The sequence below is a fragment of the Salvia hispanica genome, chromosome 4, assembly GCF_029641045.1.
Source record: "Salvia hispanica isolate PSC_SH4W2 chromosome 4, Shi_PSC_v1, whole genome shotgun sequence".
Taxonomy (NCBI): domain Eukaryota; kingdom Viridiplantae; phylum Streptophyta; class Magnoliopsida; order Lamiales; family Lamiaceae; genus Salvia; species Salvia hispanica.
The window spans coordinates 36,447,497-36,467,123 of record NC_142695.1 but is presented as its reverse complement, the minus strand read 5'-3'; the positions used below and the strand labels follow the sequence as shown (position 1 = coordinate 36,467,123).

General features: G+C 36.8%; 2 protein-coding genes across 5 annotated transcripts; both read right to left on the bottom strand.

Annotated features, from left to right (window-relative positions):
• Positions 1-2,965: 2,965 nt before the first annotated feature.
• Positions 2,966-4,191, bottom strand: LOC148928566 (putative late blight resistance protein homolog R1A-3). The gene is made up of 2 exons (XM_089056708.1): positions 4,087-4,191; positions 2,966-3,430 (listed from the first exon to the last, which is right to left on the bottom strand). Exons 1-2 carry the CDS (start codon positions 4,189-4,191, stop codon positions 2,966-2,968), a joined length of 570 nt encoding a protein of 189 aa, XP_088912834.1.
• A 10,356-nt stretch (positions 4,192-14,547) lies between these two features.
• Positions 14,548-19,366, bottom strand: LOC125193803 (uncharacterized). 4 transcript variants are annotated; one of them, XM_048091690.2, is made up of 3 exons: positions 19,120-19,366; positions 14,919-18,683; positions 14,548-14,808 (listed from the first exon to the last, which is right to left on the bottom strand). In XM_048091690.2, exon 2 carries the CDS (start codon positions 18,156-18,158, stop codon positions 17,241-17,243), a length of 918 nt encoding a protein of 305 aa, XP_047947647.2. In that variant the 5' UTR covers positions 18,159-18,683; positions 19,120-19,366; the 3' UTR covers positions 14,548-14,808; positions 14,919-17,240. The 4 variants fall into 4 exon arrangements, with proteins under 4 accessions (XP_047947647.2, XP_088912553.1, XP_088912554.1 ...); XM_089056427.1 differs by having other exon boundaries at positions 14,887-19,366; XM_089056428.1 differs by having other exon boundaries at positions 14,897-19,366.
• Positions 19,367-19,627: the final 261 nt, after the last annotated feature.

The window sequence follows — 19,627 nt, the reverse complement described above, 5'->3', positions numbered from 1 at the left end:
TGGCGGCAATCGACGCTTAAATCAGAGGATTTACTCTCAGCTCTCTCAGATCTGGTCAATCCGACGAGGAATTCATTGTCGACGTCATGATCTGCTTTGTCCTCGCCGGAAGAGACACCACATCAGCGGCGCTGATGTCGTTGCTAAATTGATTGCACTGTCGTATTCAGTGGTTAGTTGTTTTCTCTTTTCCCCTAATTTGATTAGGTTTTGCTGATTCACCTCCAATTTTTTATATTATCGGTTACAGTAAAATGCAGTGATGAAATCTAGCAAATTTGATTGTGCATTCTTCTTCATGATTAGGTTGGATTGATCTGGAATTATTTGAATTCATGAAGAATTCTAATTCCTTCGTACTCCTTTAACTTTGGTAGTTATTAGTAGTATTTAAGTATTTGAGGTTCAATTTGATGAAATTTTGTATCACTTAATTGAAATGCTAGTGCGTTTGTGTGTGTGCGTTTCTCCCCAATTTTAATCATTTTATTGTGATGAACTTGATTGAATTGAAAATATTTTCCAACACAAAGATTGTGATTGGGGATTTGATGTGGCAAGCTGATTTTGAGGATGCGTTGACAAATGATATTCTCAGTATTCAAATGTGAATTATAAGTGTTATTTTTTAGTTGTTGACATTTTAATACGAGTTGTTGACATTTGATATTCTCGGTATTGATATGTGAATTATAAGTCTTATTTTTTAGTTGTTGACATTTTAATACGAGTTGTTGATATTTGATATTCTCGGTATTCAAATGTAAATTATAGTAAGTGTTATTTTTTAGTTGTTGACATTTTAATACGAGTTGTTGACATTTGACATTCTCGGTTTAGATATGTGAATTATAAGTCTTATTTGTTAGTTGTTGACATTTTAATATGAGTTGTTGACATTCGATATTCACGGTATTGATTTGTGAATAATAAGTGTTATTTGTTAGTTATTGACATTGTAATACGAGTTGTTGACATTCGATATTCTCGGTATTGATATGTGAATTATAAGTGTTATTTTTTAGTTGTTGACATTTTAATACGAGTTGTTGACATTCGATATTCTCGCTATTGATATGTGAATTATAAGGGTTATTTGTTAGTTGTTGACATTTTAATACGAGTTGTTGACATTCGATATTCTGGCTATTGAATGTGAATTGAATAGGCTGTTTTTATTCAGTAAAGTTTCGTGCTGATTTTTTGTCTTTTATTGCTCCTTCCATTCTATATAATCATTAAATTCTTTGTCTCTCATCAAAACTCGTAAAGGTTGTGTTCTTGTGCAACATTTCATTCGATACGTACAAATTCAAAATTCTGGAGTATGGGAGAGATGGCTTCTCTTTGAAGTTACGCAGAGGTATGTAATCTCTTAATTTTTATCTCACAAAAAATGTAAATTAATGATGATTCATTCAGTTTAATTAATCAATCAATTGTCCAGTGTAAATTAACGATGTTTGAATTAATGGCAGCATGGAGAAATGGATGAATTGGGGCAGAAGCTGTTGTACACGAGGTTGGAACTGGAGAAGCTGAAATTAGAAGCAATGAAAGAAATGCAGAAAAACAAAAAATACGTGAACCAACTGATCCAGCTCCAGAAATGCGCCATCGAAGAGCGAGACGAAACAAAATCAATATTGATTCGTTTATGGAATTGGAAGTTTTAGGGTTTGGATTATCAATTGTGTTGGATGTGAGCTGGATTGGGGAATCAAGATTTTTTTATGACAAATAAATGACAAACCATTTGCAGAAACTGTCATTGAAGATGTTGAAATCAGCTATATAATTCATGTCAACTAGACGCATATAATGTCAACTAGTGTACAATCCATGTCAATTATATATATATAATCCATGTCAACTACATACATATAATGTCAATTACAATCCATGTCAATTATATATATATATATAATCCATGTCAACCACATACATATAATGTCAACTACATATAGATACATACATAGAGAAAGCAATTGAAAAAGCAAATAAACCTCATAGGCATTGTGGAAAATGTCATAAAGATCATAATGCCAGAAGTTGTGGCAAAGAGAAGACATAATTGTTCTTATTAGTTTTTGTGGCAAAGATCATATTTGATTTTGCTCTCTATTGATGTGTATTGTATGATCATCATACCAGAACTTGTGGTAAAAAGGAAAAAAAAGAAAAAAAATACTTGTTCATTTTTAATTATAAGATTTGTTTTTTGAGTTGTTCACACTATAAAAGTTGTTGGCAAGCTGTTGACATTTTGCTATAAGTTGTTGACATTTGATATGCATTGACATGTATTGTATGACCACGATGTCAGAACTTGTGTCAAATAAAAAAATTAAGATAAAATAGTTGTTATTTTTTAATTACTAGAATTATTTTTGAGTTGTTAACACTTTATACAAATTGTTGACAAGCTGTTGACATTTTGCTATAAGTTGTTGACATTTGATATGCAAGCTATTGACATGTGTTGTATGATCATGATGTCAGAACTTGAGTCAAATAAAATATATTAAGATAAAATAGTTGTTATTTTTTAATTACAAGAATTGTTTTTGAGTTGTTGACACTATATACAAGTTGTTGACATTTGATATACAAGCTGTTGACATTTATATATATGTTGTTGACATTTGATATGAAAGCTGTTCACATGATACCAGAACTTGTTTCAAATAAAAAAATTAATAGAACATAGTTGTTCTTTTTTAATTATAAGAATTGTATTTGCGTTGTTGACATTTCAATACAAGTTGTTGAACTGATTGACATTTGATATATATTATTTACTACTAAGTTCAAAAGTCAGAATCCACAATAGTAGTCCATGGTTTGTGTTGGAAGTGTAGGTTTTGGGAAGAAGCCTTCAGCAACCCAAAATTTGATGAGTTTAGAGGCACATATCTCACAATCTTCTGAGAAGGCACCCAGGTAAAGGAAACAACCTTTAAGTCTAGCGGGCAAGTAAATGTAGCTGAGAGCCAAGATCTCCATGTAGGAACCCCCCCCCCCATTGCAGCATCAGCAGTATTTTCTTCAATCCTTTTCCAGAAATCAATCTTTTCTGTCTCCTAATGAGAAGACCACCAACCACAACTAGTGACAGAGGAAGACCTTTCCATTTCTCAACGATTGATCTTCCAATTTCCTTCAAATGAGGAGGGCAATGCAATGTAACATCATCATTATCATTTTTCAGCATATCACCGAAGGTAAGATAACAGAGCAACTGCCAATTGTGCTCCAGCCCGAGCAGCTGCATCTCATGAAGTAAACTAGATTTTTTGAAAATTTTATCAGCGACCTCCCGATGCCTAGTGGTGAGAAGAATCCGGCTGCCATTCTTCTTATCCGGCAAGGTGTGCGCGATCCGATCCCAAGAATTAGTGTCCCAGACATCATCCACGACGATTAGAAACTTGAGATTGTAAAGCTCCTAATGCAGGCACTGGAGCAACGTCTGCTCGTCGCCCTAGGTGGCATAGTGGCCTGATTGGTAGTTTTTGCTCTCCATGATTACTAGCTCATGACCTCAACTATAATTCATTTACTACCGTTGAATATCAAATAAACTTAGTAAATTTGTCAAATTTATTCATGCATCAAAAACATTATTCCGATATTTCATACTGAGAAACATGTTTTTATAGCGGGACGAAATTAATTGATATCAAAATCAGACGAACTTTCAGTAGCCAAATTCATTGAGAACTTTCATCAAACAATTGGCAGAAAGATGCCACTTACATATGTCAACAGTGTACAATATCATGTCAATGACAAGTATATGCTGTTTATAAAAAACACAAGTATATTGTTATAACTATGTCAATAGCTATTGTATAAAATGTTAATAATCTTAAAAATTTAAACAAATCCTTAACTGGAAGGAGATGCTTGTTCTCTTCCTTTTTTACCAGTAGCAATATTCAACTCCATCTCTTCCGGTTTTACCACAGCTAATCAACAAAAAAAAAATCAGCAGAAATCGAATTCATAAGAAAACAAATCCAGATGTGTTTTAATACACTAAAATCGAAGCAATATACTTAAAATTTGAATAAATTTCTTAACCTGTAGAAGTCTCTTCAACGATCGCCGATTTGGATGCCTTTTTCCGGCGACAATCGGCGCTTCAGCTCCAGCCGATTCGCTTACATTTAGTTCTTCGATCCTCATTTTTGGAAATTATTGATGTAGGAAATTGACTTCGTAGATCTAGGATTAGGAGATGAATAACAATGTTTGATTGATTTTTGAAGATTTGCAGAATTGTATAAGTGATGTTTGAAGATTTGCAGAATTGTTTGGGAGAGAAACTCGGGAGAGAAACATTCGAGAGTTTTAGAGGGATTTTGAATATAATTTAAACATTTAGAACTGAAATGACAATAATACCCCGTTATTGACTTAAACTACATGTTGTTGACATTTCATAAATATTCTGGATGGGTGGATGAGATTGCATCTCAATTCTCAATTAGGCCCAGAAATCTCAATCTAATCGGACCCTATATATATATATATATAGAGTCCCATTACCCACAAATCCACTCTTAAAGACTGAACCACCGAACCCTACCAAATTAGGGCTTTTAGATCTAGTTTTTTATGGATAAGATACAGAAATTTATAAATTATTTTCGCCTTCATCACGAGCCTATTTTAATTCATCCGAAGGTAAATAAGTCATACTAACATGTTACGAAGATTTAACTTCGTCCAGAATATATTACTTCATTCTGGTAGGTTTTTACTTCATTCTAGTAGGTTTTTACTTTAGGTTTTTACTTCATTCCAGTACGTAAATGTGGTTTCGCCGTCGCGTGCTATTCTTTCTCTCTACAATATCTATCACCACCGCCATGGCGCTAATATGGTTTAATAAACACATGGAATAATATAATAAATTATTGGAATGAAGTATGTGTAGAAGCATTTGAAGTCCTACTGGAATGAAGTAAAAATCTTATCCAATGAAGTAATAACGTTTCTGAATGAAGTAATAAACTTACTTGAATAAATTGCATATTTAAATGTTAATCAAGCAAAAACCCACGTCAATGAATTTGAATGAAGCATATGTTGAATCATTTCAAAACCTACTGGAAGCAAGTAAAAACATGTTGTAGTTTCAAGGTATTACGTACACAATGAAGTAATAAACGTATACAATGAAGTAAAATGGGCTAGTAATGAAGCAGAAAAAATGTTCATAGCAGCACATCTCATCAAAAAAACTAGATCTAATGGCCCAGATTTGGTCTCTAGTTCGGTCTTTAAAATTGGTTCGACATTGATCACAACTATATATATATATATATATATATATATAAATATAAATATAGGGTCTTGTTAGGTTGAGATTTTTGGGCCTAATTGAGAATTGAGATGCAACCACAGCCACTCATTCGCGCGATGTCAACAACCTGTAGTTTATGTCAACAGGGGGTATTTTTGTCATTTCAGTTATAAAATGTTTAAACTATATTCTAAATGCTCTGTAAAACTCTCGAACGGTTTCTCAAAGTTCTCTCCCAAGTTTCTGTCGCGATTCATCGCGATTCTAAATACAATTTTGCATCTTCTCTCCTCTTCGTTGCGATTCATCTCCTAATCTTAGATTTTGGTCAGTTTTCTACATCAATTAATTTCGAAAAATGAGGATCGAAGAAATAGTTGAAGCTGAAGCGGCGATTGCATCCAGAAAAAGGCATTCCAAATCGGCGGTCGTTGAAACGACTTCTTCAGGTTAAGAAATTGATTCAAATTTTAAGTATATTGCTTTGATTTTAGTGTATTACCACACAACTGGATTCGTTTTCTTATGAAATCAATTTCTGCTGATTTTTTTTTGTTGATTAGCGATGGTAGAATCGGAAGAGATGGAAAGGAACAATGCTTCTGGAAAAAACGGAAGAGGACAAGCATCACCTTCCAGTTAAGGATTTGTTTAAATTTTTAAGATTATTGACATTTTATTTTTATCGCTATTGACATATCTATAATAGTATACTGTTGACATAGTGTGCAATTGTTTGAATGATTGTTGACATAATTATATTGACATAGTGTATGCTTGTTTGACAAAGTGTATGCTTGTTTGAATGGCTGTTAGGATGGTTGTAGAAAACATATGTATGGCTGTAGTAGTATGTCAATAGCTATTGACATAGTGTATGCTTGTTTGAATAGGTGTTGACATAATTATATTGACATAGTGTATGCTTGTTTGACATAGTGTATGCTTATTTGAATGACTGTTAGGATGGCTGTAGAAAACATATGTATGGTTGTAGTAGTATATCAATAGCTATTGACATATAGTGTGTTCGTTTGAATAGTTGTTTACATAGTCATATTTATGTGAACAGGGTATGCTTGCCATAAACTTTATAAGATAATCAACAGGGTATGTCAACATTATAAACTTTAACTATTGACATAATAGTAATAAGATAATTGTTCTTGCTATATATGGGATATACCTGTTAATGACAGAGTATACGTAATTTTAGTAATGTACATGCACTTGCTGTCAACAAAGTATACTTGTTATTGTCATGATATTGTGTATAATTGATATAGATTTATTATGTTTGATTTTAAACCAATAACAGAAAAATATCAAAGCGAAAAAGGAGTACTTCAGTATCTCAGTAAAGGATGAAAAACGGATTGAGATTGCTGAAAATTTATCTCAAATGCTTCTAGTGAAAAGGAAGCCTTTGTTTTTTGTTGATACAATAAGCAAACTGAATTAGGAACAAATTAATGTTGTGAAGGAGTTGGGTTTTGAGAGTGTCCTACATTTCAACATTGATTACATTCCTGTTAGATTAGCATTCTCATTATTAAAAAGTTTTGATGAAAAAAAGTGCAAGATAAAGCTTTATAATGGGAAAAAAAATTCATATCACTGAAGAGGATGTGGAGTTTGTATACAGATTTCCAAGAGGTGACATTCCTTACTCCAGTGATAAGTGGAAAAGAAATGCACCTTTCATGAGGGAGATAGCAGAACAATGTAATATGAAACCAGGAAACGTGAACCATAAAGCTGTTGAAGAACTTATGTTAGCAGATCTTCAAGGAGGAACACAGTTCAAGAGAATGTTCTTGGTCCTATTTGAATCAGCATTGATTGAGCAATCAACATGTGGAATGATAAAATCTAAGATTGGAGAGATAATTGATGATCTGGATAACGTGAGAAATATCAACTGTTTATCACATACAATGTTTGTGCTCAAGTTTGCAATGGGAAATTGGTCGAAGACAGAGAAGAATTCTCTTCCTTATGGTATGTTTTACATTTTGCATTACAGATTATTAACCGTTAACATGATTACATTGAGTTGTATGTGTAGTTGATATAGCTTGTACTATAGTTGACATAAGTTGTATTAGTTATTTAAGTGGCTTGTGTATTGAGTTGACACTACACACTAGTAATTGACATGCATTTTTTAACATATGCAGCTCTGCTACTTAGACAGAGTTACAAAAGACAAGCATTCTGTTCCTCGGACATTTCCATTAATGAAAGGATGGAAAAGTGAGCATCTTCAGGCTAGAGAAGATAGAGAGACCAGTGCAGAAGTTTTTGGTTTAGGACGTATAAAGAAGAGATACATTCATAATGAGGAGCAGCAGCAAGGGAATGAAGAACAAAGTCTTGATGTAGATGACAGTGGAGTTGGGTCTTCTTCTCAGAACCTACTCCCATCAGATATGGTGACAAATGTATTGCTACATGATGATTGCATCAATTTACAATAACCAGAGGTTGCCGATGTTACAACTGGCTCATGATTTGATAGAAGCAAACATGGACAAATTGCTTGAGCTAAACAACAAGTACAAGGAGTTGTTTAGTCGTAGAAATAAGAAGTGAACAAAAAGTGATTTTAATGTTTGATGTTAACTTATTTTTTGGATGGGTTTTAAAACTATTATTGTGGATTCTGACTTTTGAACTTATCAGTTATATCAAATATTAATCAGTTCAACAAATTATATTGAAATGTCAACAACCTATAACCAAATGTCAACAGCTTGTATAAAGTGTCAACAACTCAGAAAACAAATATTATAATTAAAAAGAAAATCATACGATAGATATCAATAGAGAGCAAAATCAAATATCACCAACTAACAAGAAAATGTCAATAACTTGTAGTATATGTTAACAACTAAAAAACAACTCTGATTGTTGTTGACATGGCTTGTACGTGTAGTTGACATGACTTATAATTGTTGTTCACATGTTTTCTATGAGTAGTTGACATGACTTGTACGTGTAGTTGACATAGTATGTAACATAGTTGACATGACTTGTATGTGTAGTTGACACGATATGTACCGTAGTTGACATGACTGTTATGTGTCGTTGACACGATGTGCACCATAGTTGACATAATTATAGTTGACATCGCGCGAAAATTGTGAATGAGTGGCTGCATCAAATGTCAACAACTTATAGTTGACATTATATGTGTATTGTTGACATGATTATGTCAACTAGGGGGTATTATCGTCATTTCATTTCTAAAATGGCGGAATATCAAATGTCATCAACTCGTATTAAAATGTCAACAACTAAAAAATAACACTTATAATTCACATATCAATGGCCAGAATATCAAATGTCAACAACTCGTATTAAAATGTCAACAACTAAAAAATAACACTTATAATTCACATATCAATAGCCACAATATCAAATGTCAACAGCTTTCACCGACGACGACTTCCATTCATGCAATCAACGATTTCTCGGTCAACAACTTATAGCAAAATGTCAACAACTTATATATCAAATGTTAACAGCTTGTCAACAACTCAAAAACAATTCTTGCAGTTAAAAACTAACAGCTATTTTATCTTAATTTGTTTATTTAACACAAGTTCCGGCATCGTGATCATACAACACATGTCAATAGCCTGCATATTAAATGTCAACAACTTACAGCAAAATTTCAACAGCTTATCAACAATAAATCTAGAACTTTCCAACAATCTCACATTTCCGAATCAAAAGCAAAATCGTTCAATTTCACAGCCACGAAGCTTGAATCAGAGACATATGAAGCAACAACTACCGTTGGCGCTCAAATTCGTCACTCTGAGTGTAGCGTACATGTTCACGCGCTCCTGAACTCCGGTGCACAAGCTTTCACCTCAAGTGAAGAAAATTTTTGACCTTTCATCATGTAAGCACTTGGTTCCATATGCAAAGTAATATGAGGCCTTATAATATGATATCCTTCTTAATGAGCTGGTCAAGCATCTTCACACCTCTATCATGTTGACCAGCCTTGCAGCAATTTTCAATCAGAACACCGTAATGCCCTACTTCCGCTGGAATACTCAGCTTAATCATCGCCTTCAACACATCAATACATCAAGCAAAATTCAATTTTTCATTTATTTAAGGGATGAAATTTGGAATTAATACCTATCACAATAATGTTCTACAAATTCAGACAGAAAAGCTATTTGCTAAAAGAAGCTACAAAGCATCAGATCCTTTACCCCTAAACCTATCCAAGAAAAAAAATTTCAATTCAATCCATACTAAAACATCAGTTCTTGAACACACACACTCACACAATCACACTAAAATTTTCAATTTAATTCATACTTGACATTATATGTGTAGTTGACATCAAATGTCAACAACTTATAGCAAAATGTCAACAACATGTCAATAGCTATATAAAATGTCAATAGATCTACATTTACTCTCAACATTCTTGAGATTGCAAATAGATTACAAAATAATCAACATTTTTTTTTCAAATAATGCAATTTTCTTCAAATAAAAACAAATGATTCACAGAAACAAATCCGAATTCAATTCTAACACATGATTACACTAAAATTTCCCCACAATTTTGGATTAATGCAACAAAATCATAGCACAATGAAAAGTCAACAAATCGATCGAATCAGAAACACCACCTGTAAAATTCTCCCTTATATCTTCCGGAACAGCTTGCTTACGTTAGTTTAATCTAATTGACGCCGACGCTTGCCCCTCCTTCACGAAACTCTCGCTAAACTTCTTTGACAGCTTCGGAGCTCAGAACAATGACCAACCTCAGAACAATATAATATCATAATTCTAACAGGCTTTTCATCAAACAAGTAATGAGCAACAAATTACAAATTGCATTCTATCATCACAACAACTGAGTTCTAAACACCACCGCATTACACAACATAAATTTTCAACGAATTAGGAAATCAATCAGCGTAGCAAAACTCAATCTAGAAAAAGAGCAAACTATTATTATTCATCAAATACGAATGCGTAATTCAATGATTCCTCAAAAAAAACAACCAAAATCGCCACCAAAAATTGCGTTTAATACTCGGATTATAAAACAAAAAGATTAGTTTTTAGTTACCTCTCGCAAAATTTGTACAATAACTGCAGTTGACGCTTGCTGCTGCGCCGGAATTGCCAGAATGATTTTGCAATTGGTTTCCTCTCTTTCTCTTCGTTGGCGGAGAGGAATGACGAGCCGCTTCTTCTTCAATTTTTGTTGTTTTTGTTAAAATTACTATTCTGCCCTTTCATATTAAATTAATCTAAAAATATTTATTGTGTGGCATAATCTGGACCACTCATTTAATAAAAATGAGTGGCTGATATTGCATCTCATTTCTCAATTAGCCTAAATAATCTCAATTGATCACAATCCTATATATATATATATATATAGGGTTTTGATCTATGAAGACCAGATTTAAATACAGAAAATACAGAACACGGTCATACGTAAGGCATTTTTAGGTCATAGTTAGTTTCTTTTTAGGTCATGCTATGTTAGCCTGACCTAAAATGATCTTAACATGACATAAATCCAAATCTTATAATATGACCTAAAACTACTTAATTATGACTTTTCGTGTTTTGGGTTAATTATTGACCATTAGATCATCTAATCATAGGGCTAAGATTTGGACTGCATTTCTGGATTTAAATACATTCTTATTTTGATCATCTCCCTATATATATATATATATATTTATTTATTTATTTATTTATTTATACCTAATAGTTAACTTATAACAGTATACTTTATTAATATATCTGTATTTAAATTACTGCATATAGTGTACATAATTAGACTTGAATTGACTTTAGTTTATTGATTAAATAATACTTTTATATTATTGTTCAATACTTTTACTTATATTTTGATTTATTAAGCTTCCTAAAATATTATAATAATTATATATTATCTTATAATGAATTTAAATTTGGCTGAAGTAACTTAGTTGATTGTGAAAATTTTATTTCGGTGTTAACTTGAATCTTGATCATGTCAGGTGACCATAATATTGGTCCCTCAAATGTCTTTAATATTGTCTGATCCAAGGTTGCCATTCGAATGCCAACGATGACCTTTTTTTTTGGATGTATTGTATGCAATGACGATTACTAATAGTATTGGTCAATCTATCTCTCGTGTTGGATTATTTAAAAAAAAAACAGTCTCCAGTCATGTATTTTGATATATCTAGAGTCACAAGTTGTGAATGTTTGAAGATTTTAGTTTGTAGATATCATGATGATAGTAGAGGTGATTTTATTGTTAATGTTGTTTATAAAGAATTTTTTCAAAATTTATGAACTAATGTTTGCATTTATGGATACCTGTTTTGTGATTAAACTGGTGAATTATTTTATTCGTTCAAATAATATGTTTTTTTTTTCTTTAGTAGTACATTTTCCTATATCCGTATGTCTTATTCTATTTCATCCACGCATCTCCACTTTTATTATTTCTTTTATTTTACATTACTATATGCATATCAAATATTAAAACAGTATAAAATTGTTTGCTGAATATGAAAATTTTCATTTAGAGTGGGTTGAAAAGTATGTTTGTATGTTGTTTATAATATTTTTAATTGTTTATAATGGTATAAATAATTATTTTAATTAATTTATATTCTTAATTGTAAATATATTTATATATTTTTTGTTCTCTGTTTTTTGCTCACTGTAATGCCTTTTGGGCTTACAAATGCTCCGGCTGTGTTCATGGACCTAATGAACCGCGTGTTCCACCCGTACTTGGACAAGTTCGTCCTAGTCTTTATAGATGATGTGCTTATCTACTCGAAAAACAAGAAGGAACACGAGGAAAAACTGAGAACCACCTTGGAGACGTTAAGAGCCGAGAAGCTCTATGCTAAGTTTAGCAAATGTGAGTTCTGGCTTAACGAGGTGAACTTCCTTGGATACATAGTGACGACAGAAGGAATCCGAGTGGACCCTGCAAAGGTGGAAGCAGTACAACGTTGGCAGTCACCAAGAACACCTAATGAGATTCGAAGTTTCTTAGGTTTGGCTGGATACTACCGAAGGTTTATTGAGGGATTTTCTAAAATAGCAAGACCAATGACTCAACAGCTCAAGAAAGGAGCTAAGGTCAATTGGACACTGGAGTATGAAGCAAGCTTGCAGCTGTTAAAAGAAAAGTTGACCACCGCACCAGTGCTGGCCGTGCCAGCACCAGGGACAGGTTATGTGGTGTACACAGATGCATCAAAGATCGGACTCGGATGCGTGCTGATGCAGAATGGCAAGGTGATTGCATATGCATCACGCCAATTGAGGCCGCACGAGTTAAACTACCCAACACATGACTTGGAATTGGCGGCAGTGGTACATGCCTTGAAGATTTGGAGACATCACCTCTACGGAGTTCGATGTGAGATCTTCACGGACCACAAGAGCCTCAAGTACTTTTTCGAGCGGAAGGATTTGAACATGCGACAATGCAGATGACTCGAATTAGTCAAGGATTATGACTGTGGTATACATTACCATCCATGCAAGGCGGATGTAGTGGCAGATGCCTTGAGCAGGAAGGCTACGCCCAATTGGCCACCTTCCTCACGCAGAATGAGGAGCTCCTACGTGAGTTTGCTAAGATGCGACTGGAAGTAGTAAGAGCACTGCAGACGGTGGAAAGTAGGATCGCCACCTTGGTGATTGAACCAAACTTAAGGGCCAGAATTGTTGAGGCTCAAAGGAGTGACGAAGCATTGGAGAAAATTCATGTTAAAGTGAGGACAGGAAAAGAAGAAAGTTACCACGAGGAGGCAGATAACACCATCACTTTTGAAGGAAGATTGTTTGTGCCAATGACGAGGCACTCAGAAATGAGATCATGAGTGAAGCGCATGAAACACCTTACACTGCTCACCCAGGGAGCACGAAAATGTATCAAAATATGAAGAAGCAGTTTTGGTGGGATACCATGAAGAGGAGCATAGCGTCGTTTGTAGAAAGATGCCTAGCAAGTCAACAAGTGGAGTCTCTACATCAATGACCCCATGGGAAATTGTAACCCCTAGAAATTCCTGAATGGAAATGGGAGCACATTGCGATGGATTTCGTGACAGAGTTGCCAAAGTCCCAACGAGGAAATACTGCTATTTGGGTGATTATAGATCGCCTCACCAAAAGCGCTCACAAGCGAGCTCAGATCTATGTACAAGAGATCATACGCTTACATGGAATACCGGTAACAATCACATCAGACCATGATTCAAAATTTACTTCTAGATTTTAGATAAGCCTACAACAAGAGTTGGGCACTAATCTGAATTTCAGTACTGCATTTCACCCACAGACTGATGGGCAGTCTGAAAGAATGATCCAGATTTTGGAAGATATGCTGAGAGATGTAGATCACCATGAAGCATTGTATGGAAAGAAATGTAGATCACCGCTTTACTGGGATGAAGTCGGTGAAAGAAAGATGCTTGGACCGGATTCTGTAGAAGAGATGATAGAGACCGTCCGTCAGATCCGTGAGAGAATCAAGGAAGCTCAAGATAGACAAAAGTCTTACGCAGATGCTCGCCGAACCGATCTGTAGTTCAAGGCGGGAGATAAAGTTTTTCTGAAAGTATCCCCGTCGAAAGGAATTGCGAGATTTGGCGTCATAGGCAAGCTAAGACCACGTTTCATTGGACCCTATGAGATTTTGGAAGAAGTGGGTCCCGTGGCATATAGATTGGCACTTCCGCCGAGTTTTGGAAATGTGCACAATGTGTTTCATGTGTCACGATTGAGGAAGTATGTGTTCGATCCCAAACACAGTCCACCAAAAAGAGATGATTCTCGAACCAGATTTAAGCTATGAAGAGAAACCAGAAGCAATCTTGGACCGAAAGGTTAAGGAGATTGAGAAATAAGTCAGTCTCGACAGTGAAAGTTCTGTGGAAGCATCACGGCCACAAAGAAGCTACGTGGGAATCAGAAGACATGATGAAGGAAAAATGCCCAGAGCTTTTTAAGTGACATGAGCAAATTTTGGGACAAAATTTTTGTTAAGGAGGGTAGAATGTAATACCCGCTTCTTTAGTTACCCTGTTACGTTCAGGCTTAATGACGAACTAGAGGATTTTCGTTCTCTTGATTCATGATTGAATAGAATCCGTTACATTTCCTTGTTTATGTTTAATGGAGTGGTTCGCAAGATATAAGAGCTAAAGTAAGAATTTAGCAAGCAAAACAACCTCGAATATGCATACGAAAGAGGGGAATCAAGAAAAGTTATTTTCGAACCAAAGGCGTTCGAATACCTTACATACATAATGAACTACCATCTAATTACAAATGTTTGAACGAAGCGATGAGAAGGAAACTAGGATTTCATTTATGCACTTTGGGCCTCCCTCTTTAAGCCCAAGTTGCGACCCGTTTCGAGCAGCCCGTCGGGCCCAAGGCAGCAAGGTGGCAGCCGAGACTTGCAGTTCCACCTGCAAGGTAAAAACAAACATTTATTATTGGGAGACAAGAAGAATTAAAGGGAGCTACTATTAGGAACTTGAGGCAACCTTCCTTTACCAATGAGAGATTAAGGACATACCCAAAAAGGGCAAGTCAATGCCTGCAACACCCTCTCTTCAAAACAGCCCCTGCAACCTTCTTGTACATTTCAAAAACAAACAAAAGCACATCAATGCAAGGTTTTGGAACCAAGCATAACACCAAGTTTCATTAATCAAAAGTAGTGAGGATCAAGAAAGTAAGAGATTTTCTGCAGCATGAAAACAAAGAGACTGGACACCATTTAATTCCTCCCAAGTACACCACACTCTTGTCTATAAATAAAACCCCCTCAACACCACCGTTGAACACCCTCATATACTTTGAAATTTCAGCCACAATGGAAAGTTTGAGAGTGTGAGGGCTTGGAGTAGAGTTTCTGCAGAGTTCTTGCAGACAACTCCCACACCCATAGGAGCTTCAAAGAGAGAGTAGACTTTGAGAATGTTGGAAACTAGAGATTCAAGCTACAGTCAATTTCTAGAGGTAACCCCCTTCAACAAATCCCTCTTGCATCATTGTAGAACAACACGGTTTAGCCAAGAACTTAGAGAACATAGAGCTCCATAGATTCCCACAACATTAGCATGTACAAGACTTCATCTCAAAACATAAGCTACTGCCAAAAAAATTAAAAGAAGTTGTATAAAGAACTTAGCTTTAGGTTGTCCGGCGATGAAGCGAGTGCTGATGCAGCAGAGGCGGGGCGGTCAGCGGCTTCACTCACCGAGGCTGACGGCGTAGGCGCGATGACGAACCTGAGTTCCACGCTCGACGAAGAAAAAGACGAAGGGAGAAAGGCGACGCCTTTCCCCTCGATTTGGTGACTTCACCGCTGGAGCATCAGCGAAAGGCGGTCGCCGGGAACGACTGCTCACCAAGGGAAACGCTGTGGGAGAGAGGCGACGCCTCCTCTCCACCACTTAATTCGCGGAGGAGAAAGGGGTCACGGTGGGCGTTGTTGCGATTTTAGTTATGGAAGAACTGAAATCGCAAGCTCAGTCACACCTACGCAAGATCCACAGCGTAATCGACACAACAACTCCACAATCCACACCACAACGCCACCAATCAATACCAAATCAACAAGATCAACACCACAATTTATACAAAAACAGAGAACTCAAGTAATCAACTAATAACACCAATTGCAGAATGTAATACGGATGATTTGATAGATTCAAATGATCAAATAAGAACAAAGGAATTGAACGATAATGAAATGCAAACTAAGCTAAGATAGAAGTGCTTCGGATCCACGATCCTCAGCCCGAGCTCAACGGAGAATCACCGGATCACCGGATTCTCACGATGACCCTAGCTCGCAAGCTAACACACATTTTTCATGAATCAATAACAACTGCCCTTTGCCTTCTATTTATAGCTGCACTCTCTCGCTGAGTCAGCACAATTCTGCCAGCTCATACTAGAAGATTACACTCACTTGTCGACGTGGCTTATTCCTCTCCACCTTAGCTTGCTCATTGCATATGATAATTTGTGCTTGCAACAATCCATCCCCTTTAATATTCCTTGTCCTCAAGGAATCACAAAGACAAGTCCAATACTTAATCTTACCAACAGAAACAAGGTGATCAATAGCCTGCATTGAGAAGGGAAATGTCATAGGCTCAATTAAAGGCCTTGAACTGCAATATACTGCACCAACTTGATTCCAGAATCCAGCACCCCTCTCCTCTGGACCAACTTGTCAAGAAGCCCTTTTGTAAGCTTATTTGCATCATGGTACTTGCCAACCTCTTCACCCTTCACCATGACTTTTGAATCATGGGCTATCTCTTCATCAAGTGCTGAGTTTAGAACATCAGCAACTGCCATAGTCTCCTTAGTTGAAGAAGGAAGAGCCTTAGATGCATTCACTTGAAGTCCTTGCTCCAACCCCCAAGCATGAGCGCCTTGGTAGACAACTTTTCTCCTCGAAACTCCCAACATATCAGCTTCTCTCAACAACTTCAACAACGAAAACAATTCTAACTTCATCTTCACCATTGGCTTAGGATATCTAACTGACAATCGCTTCAAATTCCTTATCACACTCAAAATGGCAGCAAGCTTCCTCAATTGGGCGTTTTGGCTAGCATTTGCTAGACATTCAGTTTCCATAAGCTTCTTTGCTTGTAAACAAGTCTTGTATTTTGAAAATGCAGCAACGTACTGTTCCGATTCATTTCCCTTCACCTTACCATTATCGCTAGCCCTTGCATCAGCACCAAAATATAAGAACAAATTCCTGGAATTGCCAAGCTCCTTTTCATAAATTGCAAGAACATCCTTCACATACATAATCGGCTTTCCCTCCACGGCCATACTCTTTCCATAAGATTTCCATTGCATCTTCCATTTATTTTCTGTCAATACTCCCCCCATAGAATTCCTTGTCCTCAAGGAACAATGAAAATCGAGTGTCGATCTCATCCGTGAATTCCACAAAAGCGCTTGGCGATGCCATGTTGCATCGTTGCACGACTGTGATAATAGCTACACTCAGAGTGTGAAGTATCATATAACAAAAAATTCCCATGTGGAGCATGCATATGAATGGCCCATCCATGCCGCCACCATCGAAGACCCTATTAGCTAAACTAGTAAGAAACTTCACTTTCATAGCAAATGGCACCATTATTACATTCATAACGACGAGTGCAACAACCTTCTCACCCATATGAACATGGCCAAGCCCACCAGTCTCCTTAAGCAATGTGAATATAGAAGCCGGAGAGGATTTCCTCTTAGAACAGGGGTCTTTCCTTGAGACCATCGACACACCCGGTACCATAGATCCCAGAGGGTAACTGCCATCTCCCAACACATTACCTCCAAAATATGACACGTAATACACTCCATCAAACACACCTGCTGAATACCGTGGATCACCACTCCTCTGATCGGGTTGCATTTTCACCAATGCATAGCCATTCTCCCCTTGAATTCCCAAGTGCTCTCTATCCTCGGAGATGCTAAATCTCCCACACCCCAAAAACCCATTCCTCCGACCATCAAACCCTTCATAGAGCTCAGCATCACATTCAGCCACGAACTTAAGCTTCACCGTAGGCCTCGGAAACCAGTTGAGTAGCCACGACAATGACAGACTATAGCGGGCTGAGATAGGTAAACCCACAATCAGCTCACTCACTAGCACATTTTGTCGAGCATGTGATAGGCGTTCAATCTTTTTGAGTTTATCCTGCTCCAATTCCATCCCCTTCTTCACCTCCGTTGATTTCCTGTCGTGAGGAAGAGACGTGAATATCTCCATCTCCTTTGTTTTCTGCAGTGGAGTCACCGTTACCTACAAAAATTGAATATCCTTGATTTCCTTCGGCACTCTTCCACAAGCCTCCACTCCGATCTTCAACTCTGTGTCAATTTCTTCATATCTCCCACTGCTAGGTTGCTTCATCAGATCCTCCCAACAATTGCTCGATCAACATCGATTGATTTATGAAAATCCAGATTGTCGGAGAATTTAGGTAACTCCAAGTGTGATTTGCAGCCGCCGGAACTCGCATCCCTGGCCTCCGTCGTCGAGCACAGATCTTGAAGTGACTTCAATATCTTATCTAATTTCGCCTCTTGTTCTCGCTGGATTTTGCAGACAGATGCCCCAATCCTCTCCCATAGACTCTCCCACTCCGAAGGTGCCCCTATCCTATCAACCTCCATCGCCATACGTTCCTCCGCCGTAGCTCCCGACGCCGTCATGCCCGAGGATGAACAGCTCTGGATACCACTTGTTGCGATTTCAGTTATGGAAGAACTGAAATCGCAAGCTCAGTCACACCTGCACAAGATCCACAGCGTAATCGACACAACAACTCCACAATCCACACCACAACACCATCAATCAATGCCAAATAAACAAGATCAACACCACAATTTATACAAAAACAGAGAACTCAAGTAATCAACTAATACCACCAATTGCAGAATGTAATACGGATGATTTGATAGATTCAAATGATCAAATAAGAACAAAGGAATTGAACGATAATGAAATGCGAACTAAGTTAAGATAGAAGTGCTTCGGATCCACAATCCTCAGCCCGAGCTCAACGGAGAATCACCGGATCACCGGATTCTCACGATGACCTTAGCTCGCAAGCTAACACACATTTTTCATGAATCAATAACAACTGCCCTTTGCCTTCTATTTATAGCTGCACTCTCTCGCTGAGTCAGCACAATTCTGCCAGCTCATACTAGAAGATTACACTCACTTGTCGACGTGGCTTATTCCTCTCCACCTCAGCTTGCTCATTGCATATGATAATTTGTGCTTGCAACAGGCGTTGATTCGCCGGAGACGACGGAGGAAAGAGAGCGGCGTGAGGAGAAAGTATACGTCGGCGAATTTCGGCGACCGATTGAAATGGCGAAGAACCGTGAGGAAAAGATGGAGGCGCCGCTACTTCATTTCTAATTTAGGGATTTCAATTTGAAAATAAAAGTAATTGGGGAAGAAGAGAAGAATCGGTGCAGGAGGGAGTATAAATGGGTCTCTGCTTTGGGCCTAAGGCAAATTAAGTTGATGGACAAATTTAATCATTGGGCTAAGCCCCATTGGGATTAATTAAGAGTATATTATTATGGTTGGGCCTATCTATTTACGTTGAGTAGTGGACCGATTTTTGAGATGGAGGAAATGAGCTGAGATTTTATTTGTTGGGCCAAGGAGCTATTTATTTTGGGCCGAGATTTAATTATGTGAGGTTGGAATTAATTTAA